At 37.0% G+C, this 21,760-nt stretch overlaps 1 protein-coding gene across 1 annotated transcript; it reads right to left on the reverse strand.

Annotated features, from left to right (window-relative positions):
• Positions 1-14,251: 14,251 nt before the first annotated feature.
• Positions 14,252-15,978, reverse strand: LOC137003844 (uncharacterized). The gene is made up of 3 exons (XM_067364102.1): positions 15,497-15,978; positions 15,106-15,388; positions 14,252-14,854 (listed from the first exon to the last, which is right to left on the reverse strand). Exons 1-3 carry the CDS (start codon positions 15,976-15,978, stop codon positions 14,252-14,254), a joined length of 1,368 nt encoding a protein of 455 aa, XP_067220203.1.
• Positions 15,979-21,760: the final 5,782 nt, after the last annotated feature.

Raw genomic sequence — 21,760 nt, forward strand, 5'->3', positions numbered from 1 at the left:
CAGAAGCCGCGATTGGTTGGTTTGCGGCGTGACGCCGCTTTCCCCGCCCCATCATGCTCCTTTCACATGATCGCGCAATTGATAAATCGTAAATATTGATTTATCCTGCTTTTAGAGGTTAAGACACATATTTGCACATTGTTTAAAGGGCGAATTTGACTATGTTTACTATTATAGTGCTGCATAAACGTTAACTGTGATTAGTTTAACAGTACAACGCCATATTTATGTCCGAGAATGAATGAGGGCATTCATAATGTGACCCAAAACTAGTCATGAGGGTCATTTTTTTTTAAGTTGAATAAATTATCTTTCCATTAATATATGGTTTGTTTGTTAGGATAGGACAATATTTGGCCGAGATACAGCTATATCTGGAATCTGAGGGTGCAAAAAAATTAATAAATAATAAAAATATTGAGAAAATCGCTTTTAAAGTTGTCCAAATGAAGTCCTTAGCAATGCACATCCCCTCACACATACTTTTTTTGATATATTTATGGTAGGAAATTTGCAAAATATCTTCATGGAACATGATATTTACTTAATATCCTAATGATTTTTTGCATAAAAGAAAAATGATAATTTTGATCCATACAATGAATTGTTGGCTATTGCTACAAATATACCCGTGCGACTTATCCGAGAATGAATGAGGACATTCATAATGTGACCCTGGATCACAAAACTAGTCATAAGGGTCAATTTTTTTGAAGCTGAATAAATAATCTTTCCATTGATGTATGGTTTGTTATCTGAGGGTGCAAAAAAATCAAAAATATTGAGAAAATGGCCTTTAAAGTTTTCCAAATGAAGTCCTTAGCAATGCATATCCACTCACAAATACATTTTTGATATATTTATGGTAGGAAATTTACAAAATATCTTCATGGAACATGATCTTTACTTAATATCCTAATGATTTTTGGCAAAAAATCGATAATTTTGAACCACACAGTGTATATACCCGTGTGACTTATGACTGGTTTTGTGCAGCAGGGTTACATATATTTTTCCGTAGTGTATTGTGATAAGACATCACTGTCAGTTTATGCATGCACTTGGTTCTCCTCACATGGATAATATTGGCTGCTGCTAAAGTTTAGGAAGCAAAACAAGTATGAGCATGTCCTCCCCGTAAAGATAATGGAACAAACTGATTTTTGCACTTTTTTATCTGTTTTGACACAAAATCTACTTTTTCTTTTTTTTTACTTTGAGTATAAATAGCAGGTCTGAGTTTGTCATGGAGTTATCCACCTTTAAATTCATGTTAATATTTAAAAAATGCACAATTTCTGTGATATTTCTTCAAAATGTATTTCTCTTTGTGAGTGCATTTAAAAAAAACACACACACAAATGCATGAAAATGTTATGGAATACATACTGTATGTCAAAAGGAATGATAATACTATGAAATAATATGTAAATGAATGGAAAAAAGCCCTCAGAGGACCCGTGTCTGTCAGCTGACAAGAGTTACAGCATCCCTTATAAGAAAATCTGGTTTCCTTACTAAATAGCTGAATAAAATGCACACGCCTCTTGGTTTCAAGATTAGAGCGACAATTGTACGAGCTCAGATCATGTGCATGGAAAATCTAATTTCTCCTGGCATGCCAACCTAATGAAATACAATGAAAAAGAGGTTCAGACAAGGTCTTCGATGCCTTTTGAGTTAAAATAGTTTGGATGGCTGACTTATGACCTCTTTTTTCTTTTATTGATTAAGGTCATGACATTCACAAGACTGCAGATCACTACAAAAACAATGACCTTAAATTAGGAAACATCACTGGCTTATACCGGAATGAGCAGCTGTGATTTCAGCGAGGTTCAAATGTGCAAATTTTGTTTTGGGCTTTCTGCATTTTAGCTAAAATGACAGTGGAAAGACGATGACAGAGAAAACGATATAGCTGCGAGCAGCAGTTAGCAGGGTTCTAATCTAAGCACCTTTATTTAAGCATGTAAAGGTATTATATTTTATTTGGCAAGCATGTAAGCACATAGAGATGGAAAACACCATTTACAGCCAATACAGGAAATTTATTTAAGGAAAAATATGGTTTTAAAGGTTTTTTGACAATTATAGTGCCACCTATTGCCTGATCTCCACCACTTTTTTGGTGTCCTCAGAGTGTGCCCATACAAAGCAAAATCTCCAGAGTTAAATCAGCTCTGCTCAGAGTACATATGGGTCCTCTCTATAGTGTTAAAGTAACACTGAAGCAGAGTTAAAGTTAATGAGAGTGATTAATTAAGTGACGATTGAGCATTAGTGATGAACACCTGCTGTTAACAAGCAGAATCGCTTAAGAGAAACACAAGAACTACAAATGACTTCCAGCCACAGCCTAAGATGAACTCAACTGAAGATAAAAGACATCAAATCTCTCAAGATCTGATTAAACAACTCCACAAACAGCATGTGTTAGTGTTTTTTTTAATTCTATGTAGAGAGGGACCATATGTTCTCTGAGCAGAGCTGATTTAAGTCTGGGGATTTTGTATATACACACTTATATATATTTATGAGAGCATAAAAAATCACTCATGAGCTACTTTGATTGGATTTTTTTGCCATTTCTATCAAAATTTTGACATTTGGGTATTAGCATATGGCTTTCGACCTATGTTTCCGAATTTCCTATGGTGGTTTTGTCTCGATTGGACTAACTGTTTCAAAGATATTTGCAAATGTTTTTTAAGCACTAAATCACAATGTTGCACAAACCATAACCATGTGTTCACACCGCCGTCGATGAGAATGTCAATGTGACAGGAAGTCATTCATTTTCAGTGTGAGCCCGCGGCGAGCTCCGGCAAGAGTGGCGCATCTTGGACGGTGAGAGTGTTGAGGAGAGTTGAAGTCATGTCAGTTTTATGGTAATGAGCTATGACGCAATTCAGCGGCAACCAATCGGAATGTAGAGGTCCTCGCTTGAGAGGATTCCGATTGGTTGACACAACTTGTAATTTACTTTGACCCTCCCACCGGCGGCGGTTTGAACACACAGTACAGCGTTGTTGGGGGGCAGCCAAGGTGAATTTTGACGCTCTTGCCGGCGGCGATGTGGACGCACAAAACTTGGCATGTTCGGTATTGTTGGACGACTCAGCAAAGATTCAGGAGTCTAATGGTGTGTTCACACCAGACGCAAATGAAGCATTAAGTGCGAGTGATTTACATGTTTAGTCAATGCAAAAACACAAACAGACTTCCGGCAGCGTGAATGACACGATTCGCGTGAATGAGGCGGTGCAAATTGAGCGTTTTGGGCATTTGACGTGCATAACGCATGATTTGCACGAATCGCGCAAGTTGAAAAAGCTGAACTTTGATGAAAATTTGTGCCGTGTTAACCAATTACGAGCTTGCTCTAGTAAAAGTGGAGTAGTAAATCATGGTTGCTGTCCGATACATCTTCATATTTTTATAGGAACAGGAATAAAAAAGATCTTGCTTGGAAGAAAGTAAGTGAGGAGGTCGGACAATCTGGTAAGTTGTAAAAAATGGTCTTTACTAAATTTGAGCTATATATATATACATATTGAGACTACAAGCTAGCTAAAGCCGGCAACTTTACAACTTCTTTCCCGCTGATGAGTTGTGTTTATTCAGAGGAAGTGTGCAGAAAGAAGCCCCTCCCATGACACGAATTCGCATCTGTTGTGAAGTGAATTTCACGCACGAATGAAGCCAGTAAACTCAAAATGTTCAAGTGTCCAACTATGCGCGAATAGCGCAATTTATTCGCGCAAGTCACGTCTGGTGTGAACGGCCCATAAGAATGTGACTCCTGTGAAAATAAGTCAACCACACCCAAAGTTATAAGCATTTGAAAATGTAATGCTCGAAACTTCTCAGGCATCATGCCAGTGGCCCAAACCGGGTTTTTTCCAATCGGCCTCCATTAACATTGTCTAATAGGTGCTCAAATTTCATTGGCCGATGTTTTTCGAGATATGCTAATGTCCTCAAAGACAATCATGGCACCTCGTACGAAGACACTGCATTTTTCAAGTCGATCGGACTAACAGTGAAGTAGTTATAGACGTTTTCATGGGTTTATTTCCTGTTATAGCGCCACCAAGTGGCCAGTCACCATGTCCTTTTTCACGTAACCACAGAGTGAGCTCTTACATAGGTGTGCCAAATTTGGTGAAAACATCTCATTTCGTTCATGAGTTATAGCCATTTTCATAAAGGTTTCATCTTCTAACGTTTTGGCACCACTCGAAAACTTTTTTTTCCGATAATTATTGACAGTCCGACTCTGGAAAATCTTGCTGCGCTGGTTTGGTTCCGATCGGGTCAAAAACCTAGGACTAGTTTGTAGGTTTTTCAAAATATCCAAAATATACTTTTGACCGCTGTAGCGCCCCCGTCAGACCGATTGGGGAGAGTATTAGTAACGTAGTAGACGGTGTGAGTACTACCAGCCCTCAAAGTTTCAAATCTCTGCGGCTTACGGTTTGGTCTGCCCGATCACTTTTAGGGGAGAATGCTGAAATTTTAAGGATTACAATAGGCTTTCAGTGCTACATGTTTGAGGAGGATGTAATGAGGAGGAAAGCAGCAGTAAATAAAAGAAGCTGGAATTGAACTGTCTTTCATGGCAGCTGGCCAATATAATTGTCCTAATTTAGTGAAATTACTAAATTTGTTATCAGCTTCATGTCATTTCCGTCTCACGCCGTGTCACAAGAAAGCTGCAATAAAATTAAAGTTTGATGCGCAGCACCTTGGAATCCATTAGAACTTACATAACCTCTCTCAGTCAGGAATGAGCTGAACTGGTGCAGGACAGAACAGATCCTGATTAACTGTGCTGCACATTATTCCAACACATCTGCTGCCAGCGGGAGCAAAGGTTCATTTCCATTCTATTTCTATTGTCAGACACACTGTGCAATAGTTTTGGAATGCAGTGTTAGTGTTTTGTCATGACTGAAATAATCGTAATATTAAACCATGATAGAAACGTCTGGAGAGCAGCAGCCACTTTGTTTAACAGAGATAAGAATTCTAAAATTAGACTGATCTGTCGGGTCAGTCGCTCCAAACACCACAGGAGGAAATCTCTCTTGACCCAGTTTGAGTGTTATTCTTCAATTATTTGATTTAACGTCCATCCATCCATCTACCATCCATCCATCCATCCATCCATCCATCCATCCATCCATCCATCCATCCATCCATCCATCCATCCATCCATCCATCCATCCATCCAACGTCCATCCATCTGTCCGTCCATCCATCTACCATCCATCCGTCCGTCCGTCCATCCATCCATCCATCCATCCATCCATCCATCCATCCATCCATCCATCCATCCATCCATCCATCCATCCAACGTCCATCCATCCATCTACCATCCATCCGTCCATCCATCCATCCATCCATCCATCCAACGTCCATCCATCCATCCGTCCGTCCATCCATCCATCCATCCATCCATCCAACGTCCATCCATCCATCCATCCATCCATCCGTCCATCCATCCATCCATCCATCCATCCATCCATCCATCCATCCATCCATCCAATGTCCATCCATCCATCCATCCATCGAACCAACATCATCCTCCATCCATCCATCCATCCATCCATCCAACGTCCATCCATCCATCTACCATCCATCCGTCCATCCATCCATCCATCCATCCATCCATCCATCCATCCATCTACCATCCATCCAACTTCCATCCATCCATCTACCATCCATCCGTCCGTCCATCCATCCATCTACCATCCATCCGTCCATCCATCCATCCATCTACCATCCATCCGTCCATACATCCATCCATCCATCCATCCATCCATCCATCCATCCAACGTCCATCCATCCATCTACCATCCATCCATCCATCCATCCATCCATCCAACGTCCATCCATCCATCTACCATCCATCCATCCAACGTCCATCCATCCATCTACCATCCATCCGTCCATCCATCCATCCATCCATCCATCCATCCATCCATCCTTCCATCCAACGTCCGTCCATCCATCCATCCATCCAACATCCATCCGTCCATCCATCCATCCATCTACCATCCATCCGTCCATCCATCCATCCATCCATCCATCCATCCATCCATCCATCCATCCATCCAACGTCCATCCATCCATCTACCATCCATCCATCCATCCATCCATCCAACGTCCATCCATCCATCTACCATCCATCCATCCGTCCATCCATCCATCTACCATCCATCCATCCATCCATCCATCCATCCATCCAACGTCCATCCATCCATCTACCATCCATCCGTCCATCCATCCATCCATCCATCCATCCATCCATCCATCCATCCATCCATCCTTCCATCCAACGTCCGTCCATCCATCCATCCATCCTCCATCCATCCTCCATCTATCTATCTATCTATCTGTCCATCTGTCCGTTCATCCGTCCATCATCCATCTATCTATCCGTCCGTTCATCCGTCCATCATCTATTTATCCGTCCGTTCATCCATTCATCCGCTATGAAAGTACTATAAAATTTGTTTTATTTTACACACTATCTATCTATCTATCTATCTATCTATCTATCTATCTATCTATCTATCTATCTATCTATCTATCTATCTATCTATCTATCTATCTATCTATCTATCTATCTATCTATCTATCTATCTATCTATCTATCTATCTATCTATCTATCTATTAACCATTTAGATTCATTAAAAATAAAAAGGACAAAGAACAGAAAAGCATGTAAACATGACGCCACCCGTCAGGTTACATTTCACACATCATACTAGATTGCTTCAACAATGTTACATTGAGTAGTTTCTGAAACCAGGCTTTTGTTAGTTGGCACGAGAATGCTGTAACATCACCATAACACACATCCCGTGTTTCCCACACGGATAATGAGAGTCTCCAGGTCTCATGATGTTCAGGCCGGTCTGGTGCGAGTCGTCTTCTAATAGAGTGCACGTTTCTTCAGCTCATATGACTCGTATGAGTCCTGAGTGAAGCCCTTCGATGTTCAGTTACAGTATCTGATCAACTACACTAATCTGTCATTCTGTGGCTCACATGACAGACAGCGACAGACATCAGACCTGCGCCAAAGCACAGCAGCTCAGTCAAAAACACGACTGTGTGTGCTAAAATAAGTGATCAGTTAAAGGTGTTAAATAGGTCCTGTCCAAAATCAATTTTTTATATTATAAAAGTGAGCTTAAGTTATACATGTTCATAACAATCTCTTTCAATAATTTTATTTTATTACCTGAAAATATTCTGTGAATGCTTGTGTGCTTACAGTTACGTTAAGCCAGTTTTGTTGAGGTTTCAGGCATTACTGGGAAAATAAATGTTCAAGGTTTTAGGATGTCACGTTTTTTTTGGTGTTGTATGTTTGTTTGTCTGTTTTAGACTTTGACATGATGATGATAACCAAAATGTGAGCACAGAAAGTGAAGCAAAGGTCAGAGTCAAATGAAGTTCAAATATGGACAGTCCGTTAGTATGCAGGTTAGTACCAATGTTTCCAGATCTTTCTCTGGTTAAATTTTAGACAAAGTGAAATGAGGCTAAAGCTTGGATGTGATTTGATTTTTTTCTTATTTACACATTTCAACATCAAACAAGATACAACTTTGACACGATGAATCATAATTATTGTGTTATGCGAAACACTTTACAAAAAGCCATGGTGTCTTATTTATTTATTTATTTTGTTTTCACAGTTTAGTTCAAGGTCTAACAGGAATAAAAGAAATGATCGATGTTAAAAACTAGCATTTTGAAAATTCTAAAAATTGTGGCAAAGTGATTCCAAGGTCCAAACGCAAATACTTAATCATTAATTTTCACTTGGTTCATCTATGGCTCATTACTGTTATTGTTTGCATGAAAGATTTTAATGATGATCATTTAATGGTGTGATATTTTAGTCTGTTCACTGGTGTGTGTTTTGAGATGAAACTGATGCCATCTTAAAAAATGTCTTTTTAGAAATCATATGTTATGGGATTTGTCGCTGCTGTTACAAGCCTAGTTTACAGGGTTTTTTTCAACTGCTTCACACAAATCTTTACTTGTCTCACAATTTCTGAAAGCTGACACTCAAACAGCAGAACCAAACGCTAAATCTGTAAAACCATACACTAATTCTCAGCCTTCGACTCAGTTTTTAATTTCATAAACTTTTTGCAAAAAGCAACAATTCTCTATGTAACACAAAATAATCTAACAGGAATCTTGATTTCCTTTTTCAAACACAGCATTGTTTCTGTCCAAATACACATGGTTGATGTAATTCTTTTCTTTCATACTGTAATACTGTATTCACAACCACAAATGCTAAATAGTTTGGTTTCAATCTTGCGTTCGTGTTTACGGTGAATTTTTCAAAATCTCTCTGCCAATTACTTTCAGTCTTGTACAGAAATGTACACAGAAGCTGTGAAAGACGAGCTTTAGGTTTTGAATAACTGTGTGTATGAAATATCCAAAAATTGCCAATATGATGCCAAAGGTGTTTGCAACGTACACGTAAAAATGCTGGGTTAAAAACAACCCAATTCGGGTTATTTTGGCAACCTAGCGCTGGGTTGTTTTGACCCAGCAAGTTGGGGTAAATATTTAACCCAGCATGCTGGGTTGTTTTTTCTAAACTAAATTTTGGTGTAAAATGACTACATTGCAGTATTTTAATGAACCCAAATGGGTTTTTAATTAAACCCAGAAATCTTAGACATTATAAAATCACTTGTACACACAGAATGGCTATCAAAAGGTAAAAATTTATTAAAAACAAGAACAAGGGCAATCACGGTCAAAAGTAGCAACATGCATGTGAGATAAAAATCAGAAAATAACTGCAAATCAACAGCCACACAGTTTATAAATGTTTTTCACATTTCAGTGAACACTAATGAATATAACTGGCATTTAAAACCAAATAAGACTTTTTTTGCATATTATCCACAAAAACACTATAAAATGTTTTGCTTTCAACTTTAAGTAACTGCATTAAATATTGCAATAATTTATTCAAACAAACAAAGGTAACATGTTAACTTCACTCAATTTCAAACTTATAACTATAAATTCATAACCTTAAGTTAGTTTTTCTCCATTGGTTTGGCTCATTTCTTGAAACAGAAATTACATTCTCAAAACATCATGGACAAACCACTTGGCAATTGTTCACAACCGAACTTTCTCATTCATTTCATCAAATTGCAAATGTCTAAGTACATGTCTCAATGTCTCAGTACATCTTTGTGAATGATTAAGTACAGGTAGCCTACATTTAGCACAATTTCCAAGTGAATAGATCTTGTTGATCTAAACTGATTGTTGTTTCTCAGTCTAATGGTCGTTCGCTCCAAAACGTGTCAGCATCATTTCATTGTATAAGTCATCACGTGCACAACAATTGTCAAAATGAGTCAAGAACATAATACCATGAATACCATATATGAATCCTTGGAACATTTGATAAATTTATTACAGCAATTGACAGTCAGGAGAAACTAGAACTCGACTAACGAAGGAGGAGTTTCACACATCGCAGATGACCCTGAAAATGAGACAGGTCTCGTAGGGCCTCACCTACCTCAATATGTCATTGCATGGGACAATGTGAATTTCCATCGTGACCCGCTCACCTGGTTCACGACTCATCCAATGATGGTCATGGTGTTCCTACCACCACCTTACTCTCCTTTCCTCAATCCTATTGAGGAGTTTTTCTCTGCTTGGAGGTGGAGAGTGTATGAGCATCGGGCTCCAAGTGAGGATATTACAGGAGTGTTGTAGGGGATGGTTGAGACATGCACACCGTTTCTTCCCTCGTTGCATCGCAAGGGAGAATATACGCTGTGATGTGGACGAGTATCTGTGGCCAGACAGACAGCAGCGTGTGGATGTTCAGGAGGGTGAGGACAGCGACCAGTGAAGAACTGTTAGATGAAACTCCAGCTTTATTTACAGCACTGTAGGCTGCATATAATTTTCATTGTTTGTGTGTTTATATTACAGTATATTATACATTTACTTGTACTATCTGATGTATGAAAGTTACTTTATGTGTGTGAATTATAATGGTTACAATTTCCTTGGCAGTATGAGTGCAATGTGTGATGCCAAACCTTGGAGGCTCTTACCCTAAAATCCTATTTCTTTTTTTTCAGTTTTATACACCATTGTATTCTGTTAGCTAGACAAACAGTACAGCAACCATTGTGCCATAGTGACAAAACATCTAAACATTTTGACTTGCAGTGCTTACACAATGCCAAAGGGACGAAGCATTTTGGGGGCACTGACTGTTTGAATGAGAAGGAAATTTAGTTTTGACACATGAGTGAAATGTTTTGGGAGAGGTATGAGCTTTTGCAGGTGAACCATGGTGTTGTGCCGAACCATCCACGTTACTTTGGCAAAAGCACCAAGTGTGTTGAGAATGTTCGGTCTGTTTTGAGAAATGAGCCAAAGCATCTTTGGGATCTTATATGGTAAAGGAATTTAGTTTTTAAACATGAACAGTTTTGGGAGAGATATGAGCTTTTGCAGGTGAGCTATAGTGTTGTGCTGAACTGTGAGACTGTTTTGCCAAATTATCTTAGAGTTTTGAGAATGTAATTTCTGTTTCAAGAAATGAGCCAAACCAATGGAGAAAAACTGTAATTATCTAAAGTCTCAAATGTTGCTTTTGAGATGTGTTTGTGATATTTTGAATGCAGTGCTTCATTTTGCAAGAAATGTGAGGCATTTGCATTTTGTGTGTGCAATTGTTGGATTTGTGTGTAAAGTTTTGAGAAAAAGAGGCAAAGTTTTGAAAACGTGTGTAAGCAGTTGAAAAAAAGTGTAATTTGAAAAATAAAATATTACAGTAATAATGATAATGGTAATACTTAGTGTTTAGTAATAATGTTTAATGGAACAAAGCTGAAATGACTTACAAAATATTAAAGTTTTTAATTCAGAAGACAGTGTTTTTTTTGAGATATATACAAATATATTTGTATTTACACTGTTATTGTCCTGACAGCTGCACCTGTCGTGTTTGGTGAGATGTGGCGACCTCTGCTGGAGACTGTGAAGATTTGGATTTGGTTTAGGTTTGGCTCATTTCTTGAAACAGAAATTACATTCTCAAAACTCTAAGATCATTTGGCAAAACAGTCTCACAGTTCAGCACAACACTATAGCTCACTTGCAAAAGCTCATATCTCTCCCAAAACTGTTCACTCATGCTTCAAAACTAAATTCCTTTACCAAATAAAGAGTCAGTGCCACAGAAATGGCAAAGATCCTTCTCAATTGCTTTGGCTCATTTCTCAAAACAGACCGAACATTCTCAACACTCTTGGTGCTTTTGTCAAAGTAACGTGGATGGTTCAGCACAACACCATAGTTTAAAAGCTCATATCTCTCCCAAAACAGTTCACTCATGTGTCAAAACTCCTCAAAATTATAATCACGATTATTAATCATGTTTATTCTATCAAAAGAGTAATGTAACTATGGCTATTTTGCAAGTTCTTTACCAACCTACACTTCACCCAAAAGGCCTGTAGGTGGCACAAAGACTTAAATTTAACCAACTATGATAACTTCGTTAGATGGTAAATCAATACAAAACATGGTTTTGGTGAGCGCTTTGTAATATGTATTCACGTTAGATTTTAAAGCAACACAATTCGTTTGCAATAAGACAAACCAGATTCAAATTGCCCGGCAAATTCGTAAAGCAAAGAAAAATAATTTCTAGCTGATCAACATTATGAAAACTGGTAAAACCTTTAGGAACTTCAAAAGATAAAACAGCGAAATTCCTAATATTACTTCCAATATTTTCAAATTATGTTCATTTTCATAGAGCGGGCCAATATCGTGACGATTATTTAAAATCATTCGAGAGAAGCAGATATCGTTATCGTGATAAAATACAATTAATCGTGCAGCCCTAATTTAATTTAATTCAACTTGACATTTATTCAACAGTGCTTTTGATCTGCCTGCATTGACACTATTCTTTAAAAGGCAAAATTATATACCAATTATCACTGTAAAGCTGCTTTGACACAATCTGTATTGTAAAAATCGCTATATAAATGAAGGTAAAAAAAATAAAACTAAATTTCCTTCTCATTCAAACAGTCAGTGCCCCCAAAATGCTTCGTCCCTTTGGCATTGTGTAAGCACTGCAAGTCAAAATGTTTAGATGTTTTGTCACTATGGCACAATGGTTGCTGTACTGTTTGTCTAGCTAACAGAATACAATGGTGTATAAAACTGAAAAAAAAGAAATAGGATTTTAGGGTAAGAGCCTCCAAGGTTTGGCATCACACATTGCACTCATACTGCCAAGGAAATTGTAACCATTATCATTCACACACATAAAGTAACTTTCATACATCAGAGTAAAAAGTAAATGTATAATATACTGTAATATAAACACACAAACAATGAAAATTATATGCAGCCTACAGTGCTGTAAATAAAGCTGGAGTTTCATCTAACAGTTCTTCACTGGTCGCTGTCCTCACCCTCCTGAACATCCACACGCTGCTGTCTGTCTGGCCACAGATACTCGTCCACATCACAGCGTATATTCTCCCTTGCGATGCAACGAGGGAAGAAACGGTGTGCATGTCTCAACCATCCCCTACAACACTCCTGTAATATCCTCACTTGGAGCCCGATGCTCATACACTCTCCACCTCCAAGCAGAGAAAAACTCCTCAATAGGATTGAGGAAAGGAGAGTAAGGTGGTGGTAGGAACACCATGACCATCATTGGATGAGTCGTGAACCAGGTGAGCGGGTCACGATGGAAATTCACATTGTCCCATGCAATGACATATTGAGGTAGGTGAGGCCCTACGAGACCTGTCTCATTTTCAGGGTCATCTGCGATGTGTGAAACTCCTCCTTCGTTAGTCGAGTTCTAGTTTCTCCTGACTGTCAATTGCTGTAATAAATTTATCAAATGTTCCAAGGATTCATATATGGTATTCATGGTATTATGTTCTTGACTCATTTTGACAATTGTTGTGCACGTGATGACTTATACAATGAAATGATGCTGACACGTTTTGGAGCGAACGACCATTAGACTGAGAATCAACAATCAGTTTAGATCAACAAGATCTATTCACTTGGAAATTGTGCTAAATGTAGGCTACCTGTACTTAATCATTCACAAAGATGTACTGAGACATTGATGATTTATTAAAAACAAGAACAAGGGCAATCACGGTCAAAAGTAGCAACATGCATGTGAGATAAAAATCAGAAAATAACTGCAAATCAACAGCCACACAGTTTATAAATGTTTTTCACATTTCAGTGAACATTGATGAATATAACTGGCATTTAAGACCAAATAAGACTTTTTTTGCATATTATCCACAAAAACACTATACATTTATTTGGTTTCAACTTTAAGTAACTGCATTAAATATTGCAATAATTTATTCAAGCAAAGGTAACATGTTAACTGCATTGAGACATGTACTTAGACATTTGCAATTTGATGAAATTATGAGAAATTCAATTCTGTTGTGAACAATTGCCAAGTGGTTTGTCCATGATGTTTTGAGAATGTAATTTCTGTTTCAAGAAATGAGCCAAACCAATGGAGAAAAACTGTAATAATTTTTATTTTGATTACATAATAATGGCAATATATACATGTACATGCCCCTTTGCCAGCTGTGATGCTGGTTACTGGTTTAAACTTGGCCCAGGTTTGTAACAGATGTTTGGGTCAGAACACCTTAATAGCTTCAACAATTGATTGCCAATTACAGTTTTTCTCTATCGATTTGGTACATTTCTCCAAACTCAGGTAACAGCTCTCAAAACAGTTAACACAGCAAACTAAACACACTCTTATGCTGGCGAAACCGTTAAGTATTCACTGCACAATGAAACACAGCATTTTATTCTAGTAATGCATTTATTAAAATTCAATATTAACATCAAAACTAAAAGTGTGTTCTCTGTTGATTTTATAACAAATTCAGCTGAAGATACACAAAGAAATAAATGAAAATACATGTTTTTCATTAAGTTCTTTAATGAGGAGTTCAGGTGTATAACAATAAGTTGTCACCCCACACACACAAATATATCTATATATTATGCAAATAAGTGCATAGGTATATAAAAAATAAAGTGATAAATGTACTGCATTCATTGAATCAATTATTTTATTGATCATGCCTCTCAATTACATCTGGCCAGAGAATTTCATCAACATCACAGAAAATATTCACGAGTCATGCATCGTGGGAAAAAACGTCTTGAATGCTGTATCCATCCTTGACATGCTTGTGCCCCAATATCTCCACAGGCTTCTTCCATCGCTTGAAGAAGACTTACTTGGTTGTAAGGGTTGCGATCATGTACTTTCCATCTCCAAGAGGAGAAGAATTCCTCAATTGGATTCAGGAAAGGAGAATATGGTGGAAGAAACACCATCCTGAATTGTGGGTGATTCTCAAACCACTCTCGCACTAGTGCTGAATGGTGGAATTGGACATTGTCCCAAACAACTACAAAATTCCGCACCATTTGCTCCTGATCACCCTGCGGAAAGAGGATTTCATTGAGGAGGTTTAAAAAATGTAGGAGCCTTGCTGTGTTGTATGGTCCCAAGACAGCATTGTGTGCCACAACACCAGTTGTAGAAATTGCTGCACAGAGAGTGATGTTGCCTCCTCGTTGTCCAGGGACATTGACTGTAGCACGATGGCCAATCACATTTCTCCCTCTTCTCCTTTTTTTTTGAAGATTGAAGCCTGCTTCATCAATATACAGGTACTCATAATGAGTTGCGCTGCTATCCAACTCCAAGATTCTCTAGAGTAAAAAGAACACAAGGTAAAATATAGTAAATTTGTGTTTTACAGTAATGGGATTGATTGCAGTCAATACTACTGTGAAATTGTTGCTGAAGTTTGAGTTCACACTTTGAAGCAGCAGTATACATAGATATGCCTAAATCTTTTCACATATAGTAGCATGGAATATTTTATGGACACATACTTAAAATTCAGGAAAAATATATCTTTGAGTTGACAGTAAAATTGCAGTAATTGGGTTGCACATACTTGAACAAACTGGAATCGCAACTCCTTCACTCTAACAGAGTTCCTCTCAAAGGGCACTTTGTATACTTGCTTCATTCGGATAGCATTTCTTCTTAGAACACGGTCAATTGTGGAGAGACTGCATTGGTGGATATTGTGGAACAGTTGATTGTCCTGTGTTATTCTTTGCTGAATTTCTTTGAGGCGGAGGGTGTTGTTCTGGACCACCATGTCAACAATGGCATGCTCTTGTTCAACTGAAAAAAGTCTTGTTCGTCCACCTGAATGTTCTCTAACTTCAATTCTGAAAAAGGTTTGGACAAGCAGGAACATTTACTGTAGAGATCTAGACCTATGTCAAACAAGACTACATGGACTCTCATTGTAAAAGTAGAATGATATAGTTACTTACCGGTTTTCCCTCTGAAATGTACGGATAATTGAAGCCACTGTGGATCTGTTTATATTGGGCTGAACTCTCTGGCCAGCTTCTCTCAGTGAGAGACCATGATTTATGACATGGTCAATAAGTGTGGCTCTGATTTCATTTGAAACACGTGTGTACCCTACCCTCATTCTACCTCTCCTCCCTCCTCGTACACCTTGGCCTCCTCTTCCTCTTTGCCCTCCTCTTCCTCCCTGTCCACCTCTTCTTATATTTTCTCTTTCCACTATACCATTGCCCTCCAATCTATCCATCTCTTCAATCTCTTCTCCTCTTCCTACATCCTCAGCTCTTCTCGCTCTTCCTCCTACATCTTCAGCTCTTCCTCCTACATCTTCATCTCTTCTTTCTCTTTCTCCTCTTTCTCTATCTCCTCTTCCTCTTCCTCTTCTCCCTCTACCCTGGCCACCACCTCTCACTCTTAAACCTCTTCTGTTTCCACTGCTCATACTTCTTTTTTTTGTCTTACTGTATCTCCTCATTTGTCTTCTTTGTTCTTCTTCTCTTCCCCTTTTGTAGTTGTAATTACGTAAGACAGCTGTGTGAACAATTAGAAAATTGGCTTTTTCTGTGTTGAGTGGATTACTAACTCATCAGATAACAATTTGGCGTTAATTGAAGACATAAGGTGTGCAACTGACTATTTTACAATTCACAGAGTTTTGTTTGTTGTGTTTTGAAAATGGTACAAAAATGCTTGTGATCTTTGTGAAGAACAATGAAAAAGTTACAAATGTTTTTCCTGATATATTAAAGATTTGGTTGGCTGTATGAACTGCTGTGATAAAATTTGGGATTTTTGTGCACAGTGTTTTGAAAAAAATATGCTTTTGATTTGTGATTTGTATTAAATGAAGGAGAATTTACTATCTGTTTAGGACAATTACAAAGTGTACTGATCACTGTGTTAACTGTTTTGAGAGCTGTTACCTGAGTTTGGAGAAATGTACCAAATCGATTGAGAAAAACTGTAAGTTTAGAATACAATGAACCAATCAGAACCCAGTTTAGGTCAGATAGCTGCTAATGCTGGATATTACTGATGAATCGAAAATTTAAGTTTTTTCTATGTATAAACTGTTTATGTAATGAATATGTTTTTGTAGTTTGTGTTGTCCCTTATCAGTGCAAAATTACCACAAATTAAAAAGGATTCATGCCAATATTGTCCAAAACCCCACTTTTCTTGGGCGTTTCCAAACTCTTTTAGAGGGCAGTATATATATATATATATATATATATATATATATATATATATATATATATATATATATATATATATATATATATATGTGAACCCCTTGCAGAATCTCTTAATGCATCGTGTTTTCTTCTGGAGCATCAGTGAATGTTTGAGTCTTTTTTAATAGTTGAGTTTGAGTCCCTCAGTTGTCCTCAGTGTGAAAAGATGAATCTCAAAATCACACAGTCACTGCTGGAAAGGGTTCAAATATGCAAAAATGCTTGAAAACTGAAGAATCTGCAGGATCTGGAGGATTTTTCTGAAGAACAGAGCTCAGTTTAACTGCTCAGGACAAACAAGAGACTCATGAACAACCATCACAAAACACAAAACAGTCGTGGATCATCAGGTGACCACACACAGTATTGAGAATCAATGCTTCACATACTTATGAATGGGGTTATTTTAATAAATTCAGCTATTGTTTTGCCTTGTGAACTAAATGCAAACATCTTTTATGTAAAATATCTTACTCAGGACAGTATAAAACATGCATTTTCACGCACAGCTACTAGAAGATTTACATCTGTCAGACAGGTTGCGGACGTCATCAAGCTTAGTGTGAGTCTGCGCGTCAGAAACGGAAGTGCTAAAAATCGCTAAAAATGGGCTTCACTTGTCTCAATTGAGTTCCAATGGGGTCGCTGTGTCCATTTCTTTTACTGTCTATGAGATTAACCTCGGTGGAGTTTAACTTTTGTATTTTATATTTTGTATATTGACATCTTTCCGCATTTGAAACAACATTTATTGTCATGTTCATTCATGTTTATTTGATGCTAAAAATGGACTCGTCGAGATGATCGGTTTACGAGCCTCTTGAGGCATTACAGCAATCTGTCACGACCATGGTCAAGACGCATTAAAGAAAACGGGTTTTATTGTTTGAATTTCTTAAAAAACTACACAGTTTTAAAGCTGGGACTGTTAAATACCATAAGTAACCTGCTCTGTCTTGTCTGTCGACGTGTTGTCAGTCAGTAGATCCTCTTTGCTCCGTGATGCATTTATCACTGTGTGTGGCGTGACAGCGCCACGGCTTGTCGGACAAAGCAACAGTAACTAAGGGGGGCGGGTCTTTGCGAAGGGTCAGTTCGGCTAGGTATACATCCGCGCTAAAATATCAAGGTGAAAGTCATCATTGCTTGCGTAGAATAGACCCAGCTCCCAACCCAACTTTGAGAATAGACTAACGACGATTTTTTTTTATCGCCCGATAAGAGTCTCACGTTAACGCAGCACGTTAACGCCCTATATATATATATATATATATATATATATATATATATATACAGCGGCATGAAAAAGTATGTGAACCCCTTGCAGAATCTTTGAAAATGAGAATTATTTTAATAAAATAAGAGGGATAATAAAAAACTGCCATCGTTAATCTTGCAGAGACGGCGAGCTTGAGCGGGGAGTGCTTTGGTGTGAGTGAGCAGGAGTAAGTATTCTGATTAATTATTTTGTATAGTATTTTAAAATGTAACGCCAGTACGCCATATTAAGATAATCTCCCCGATTGTCTGCGAGCTTCTCCTCCTGTCTGTACGGTAATTTCTCTAGTGTGCGACAGAGAGTCGAGTGGTTATGACGCAATCGTTAGCTTATTTTTACAAAAACTGTTTCTATGGGGCCATAATGTAACATAGAAGGTAATGGAGCCCTTTATACATTGTCGTGTATCTTTGGAAATAAATAATGGACAAATGGAGTCTTTAAACGCCTCAGATGTAAAGTTATTCGCTGTCAAAGTGACGCCAAAATGAATGGGAGTCAATGGGGATGCTAACGCAAGTGAAGTTCTGCTACAAGATGGCGGCACCCGGCCGACTTCAACTTCCCGTCGACTTCCTTGGGCACTGGTTAATCTTCTAACTCCTATCTGCTTTGTCGGACAAAATGGCGGATTACTTTAGTCATTTGCTGCGTCCCAATCCGGTTGTTAAGTCTGACGTCACGCGGCAGCGCTTCCAGGTCCTAACGCTCTATCTCATACTACAAGAAAACAACAAATGGTGCTAATATACATACACGATGTGGTGTAATACTACAAAAATATATAATTACAACCTTTATCTCCATATCAAAATTCCAGATGGCCAGACAATGATTCATCTTTTATAAATCATTAAAATATTAATATCTGTGACGCTGTGAGCACGGAGACTGTTGAGTAGACTGTAAGTATTTAAAATGTTTAACTTTTTTAAATGATTGATATTTAATATGAATAAATAGCGCTCATAAACGGCCGTCGATGGCATTCTCAAGTGAAACGAGTCGAGGCTTGGACCCGGAAACAGCGTTCTTTACGTCACGACTTAACAAGCGGATTATACTACGCCCTAAAAGTATGTACTCTTTCTGTGAACAAAAAGTACTTACTTTTGAGTGTGTAGCAAAAGAGTAGACAAGCTTTGGGACATACGATCACGTCATACAATTGCGTCTTTGCTCTCTGTCGCATCCTGCAAATGCAGCATGTTGATCTGCAGTCGCGAGTCTTTCATGTGGAGAACTCTCCTCATATTATAATGATGCATTTAAAAGTTAATGGCCAATCAGATTTTTTTTTATAAAAGTCTACATTGGTATTTGCAGATGAAAAATAACACAGATAACATTAAATAAATATTTTCTATCAGTTTGAACTGATTATTAGTCACTCAAACAACCTATCAGCGTCGATCGTGCATATTCGCCATGTTTTGTAGTTTTTTTTAACACTTTTTACTCGTGTTTGTAGTTCTGAACTGAATCCGCGTCCAATGCGCAATGGGTTGTGGGCAATATTAGCCTTTAAAGTGTGCACGGATCCACACTTCGAAAATCTACCGGAAATAGTAGACCATCCGGGGAGTTTTGGCATACTCTTTTCAACATACTATGCTTTGGGACACACTTATTTTAATCTCACATATTTAGGATGGATAGTACGGACATTGGGACGCTGGGACAATTTGGGTATCTCACATATTCTGAATGTCTTCGGCAGAATTCAAATGAGCCATTTTAAGATTAATTCCCAAATTAATCTAGATTAATCTAAATTAAAAAAAAAAAATCTATGCCCACCACTAATATATATATATATAGATAATATATATATATATATATATATATATATATATATATATATATAAAACACTAGAATATAGTGTTGAGATGCTGTTGTGTTTTGTTTGGTTCGCATCAAGATGAAAGTTAAATTTTTTCTCTTAAATGTAATGATAATATATGAAGTACAGAGCCAGAGCTGTGCATAATAACTCATTACAGCAAGAGCTGCACATTCACAGCTTCCTTTTCCTCCCCGGCACAGAGACGGTTAGACTGTGTGACATTTTGGTTCTTACAGACCTCATGAATTAAACTAGAGTTACTAAAATTATTGAGCATAAAATGTCTAAATTGTCTGATAGCTAAATCATGCTTTCAAAATGGCATTTTTCTTGTTGTAATATCCTCTCTGGCCACCAGATGTCGCCACCTGACCGTCAATTTAAAGTGCTCTGCTTCTGTTGGACATTGTTTCTTGACACATTGGGGACTACAGCTTTACCCTTGGTGAAAAAAAAGAAAGAAAGAAAGAAAAAAAAAAAGAAATTTGTGACCAAAGAATGATGGTGAAGGTCATTTGGGAGTACAGCAGGTTTACAACAGCACAATCTAACTCATCTAGAATTGATGCTTTGTCCGTATGAAATACAATATGCTACATCATCCCATATACAGTTGGTATTCCTCATCTCATTCTCCTTTTTTCATCCACCCCTCCCTCATTCTCTCTTTCTCTGTCCTCTGTAAACTGGGTCAGACTGGGTTCTCTCAGATCTAGTAGTAAGCGCTGCTCCAGCTCCTCCTCTGCTGCAGAGAGTGTCATCACCGCAGGAGAGACGAGAAGTTTAACACTCCTCCTCTCAGCCCTCTGTACATCTTCACTAGCTCATGAACTGCCTGCTGGCCATCTTTTGTGTCTTTTTAAGTGGAAGATGGCCTGTGTGTTAATTGGTTAACACATTTTTATTTTTAGTGATATTCAGATTTTTTTCACGAGTGTTGTTAGTGCTTTTCTGGCTAGATGTGCACTCTGATAATATTAAAATAATGTTTTATTTTAAAATAAATTAAAATAATATTTTATTTTAAAATAAATTCATATAATTCTTATTTTAAAACAATATTTTATTTAAATAAATTAAAATAATTATTATTTAAAAATATTATTTTATTTTTAAAAAAATAAAATAATTATTATTTAAAAATAAAATAAAATATATATTATTTTAAAATAAATTAAATAATAATTATTTTTATTTTTTTATTTTAAAAAATTAAATATTTTATTTATTTATTAATAATTATTATTTTAAAATTGTATTTGAAAGTAAATTAAAATAAATATTATTTTAAAATATTTTACTTTTTTAAATATAAAAATATAATTATTTAAAAAAAATATTTTAAATAAATATTTTAAAAAATGTAAATAATTATTATTTTAAATAATTATTTTTTAATATATTATTTTAAAATAATATTTTATTTGAAAATAAATTAAAATAATTATTATTTTTAAATAATATTTTATTTTAAAATGAATTAAAATATTTTATTTGAATATGAAGCATGTTCAAGCATTTTTACAGGTTACATTTAAAGATCCAATGAAATCAGATGAGATGAGTTTTGTGGTTTTGTAGTCCATGTCTTTTACCAAAAAGTCACAATTAGTCTTGAGTCTTAGATATGCATGTAAATGTACCAAAAAATAAAAAATAAATAAAAATACTGATGACTCATCCTGCGCTTCACAGATTTTAATCCAATCAAATGCCCCCTAGAATGAGATAGCCCCTCCCCCTGAAACTCCCCTAACCTGCTGTTGTGACTACATCAATAAACCCTGCCTACAATTTCTGGTTCACTCAGAAATATGTCCAAAAAAAAAAAAAAAATGCTTGTCAAGCGATTTTTTTCATTTT

This window comes from Chanodichthys erythropterus, chromosome 16 (genome assembly GCF_024489055.1).
Source record: "Chanodichthys erythropterus isolate Z2021 chromosome 16, ASM2448905v1, whole genome shotgun sequence".
In the NCBI taxonomy this organism is placed as follows: domain Eukaryota; kingdom Metazoa; phylum Chordata; class Actinopteri; order Cypriniformes; family Xenocyprididae; genus Chanodichthys; species Chanodichthys erythropterus.

Excerpts from the sequence above, each read along its gene's own strand:
- LOC137003844 (XM_067364102.1), bottom strand. The coding sequence starts at position 15,978 with ATGAGCAGTGGAAACAGAAGAGGTTTAAGAGTGAGAGGTGGTGGCCAG. Across the intron at positions 15,389-15,496 it reads ACATTTCAGAGGGAAAACCG|AATTGAAGTTAGAGAACATT; the intron begins GTAAGTAACTAT and ends AACCTTTTTCAG. Across the intron at positions 14,855-15,105 it reads TGCGATTCCAGTTTGTTCAA|AGAATCTTGGAGTTGGATAG; the intron begins GTATGTGCAACC and ends TTTTTACTCTAG.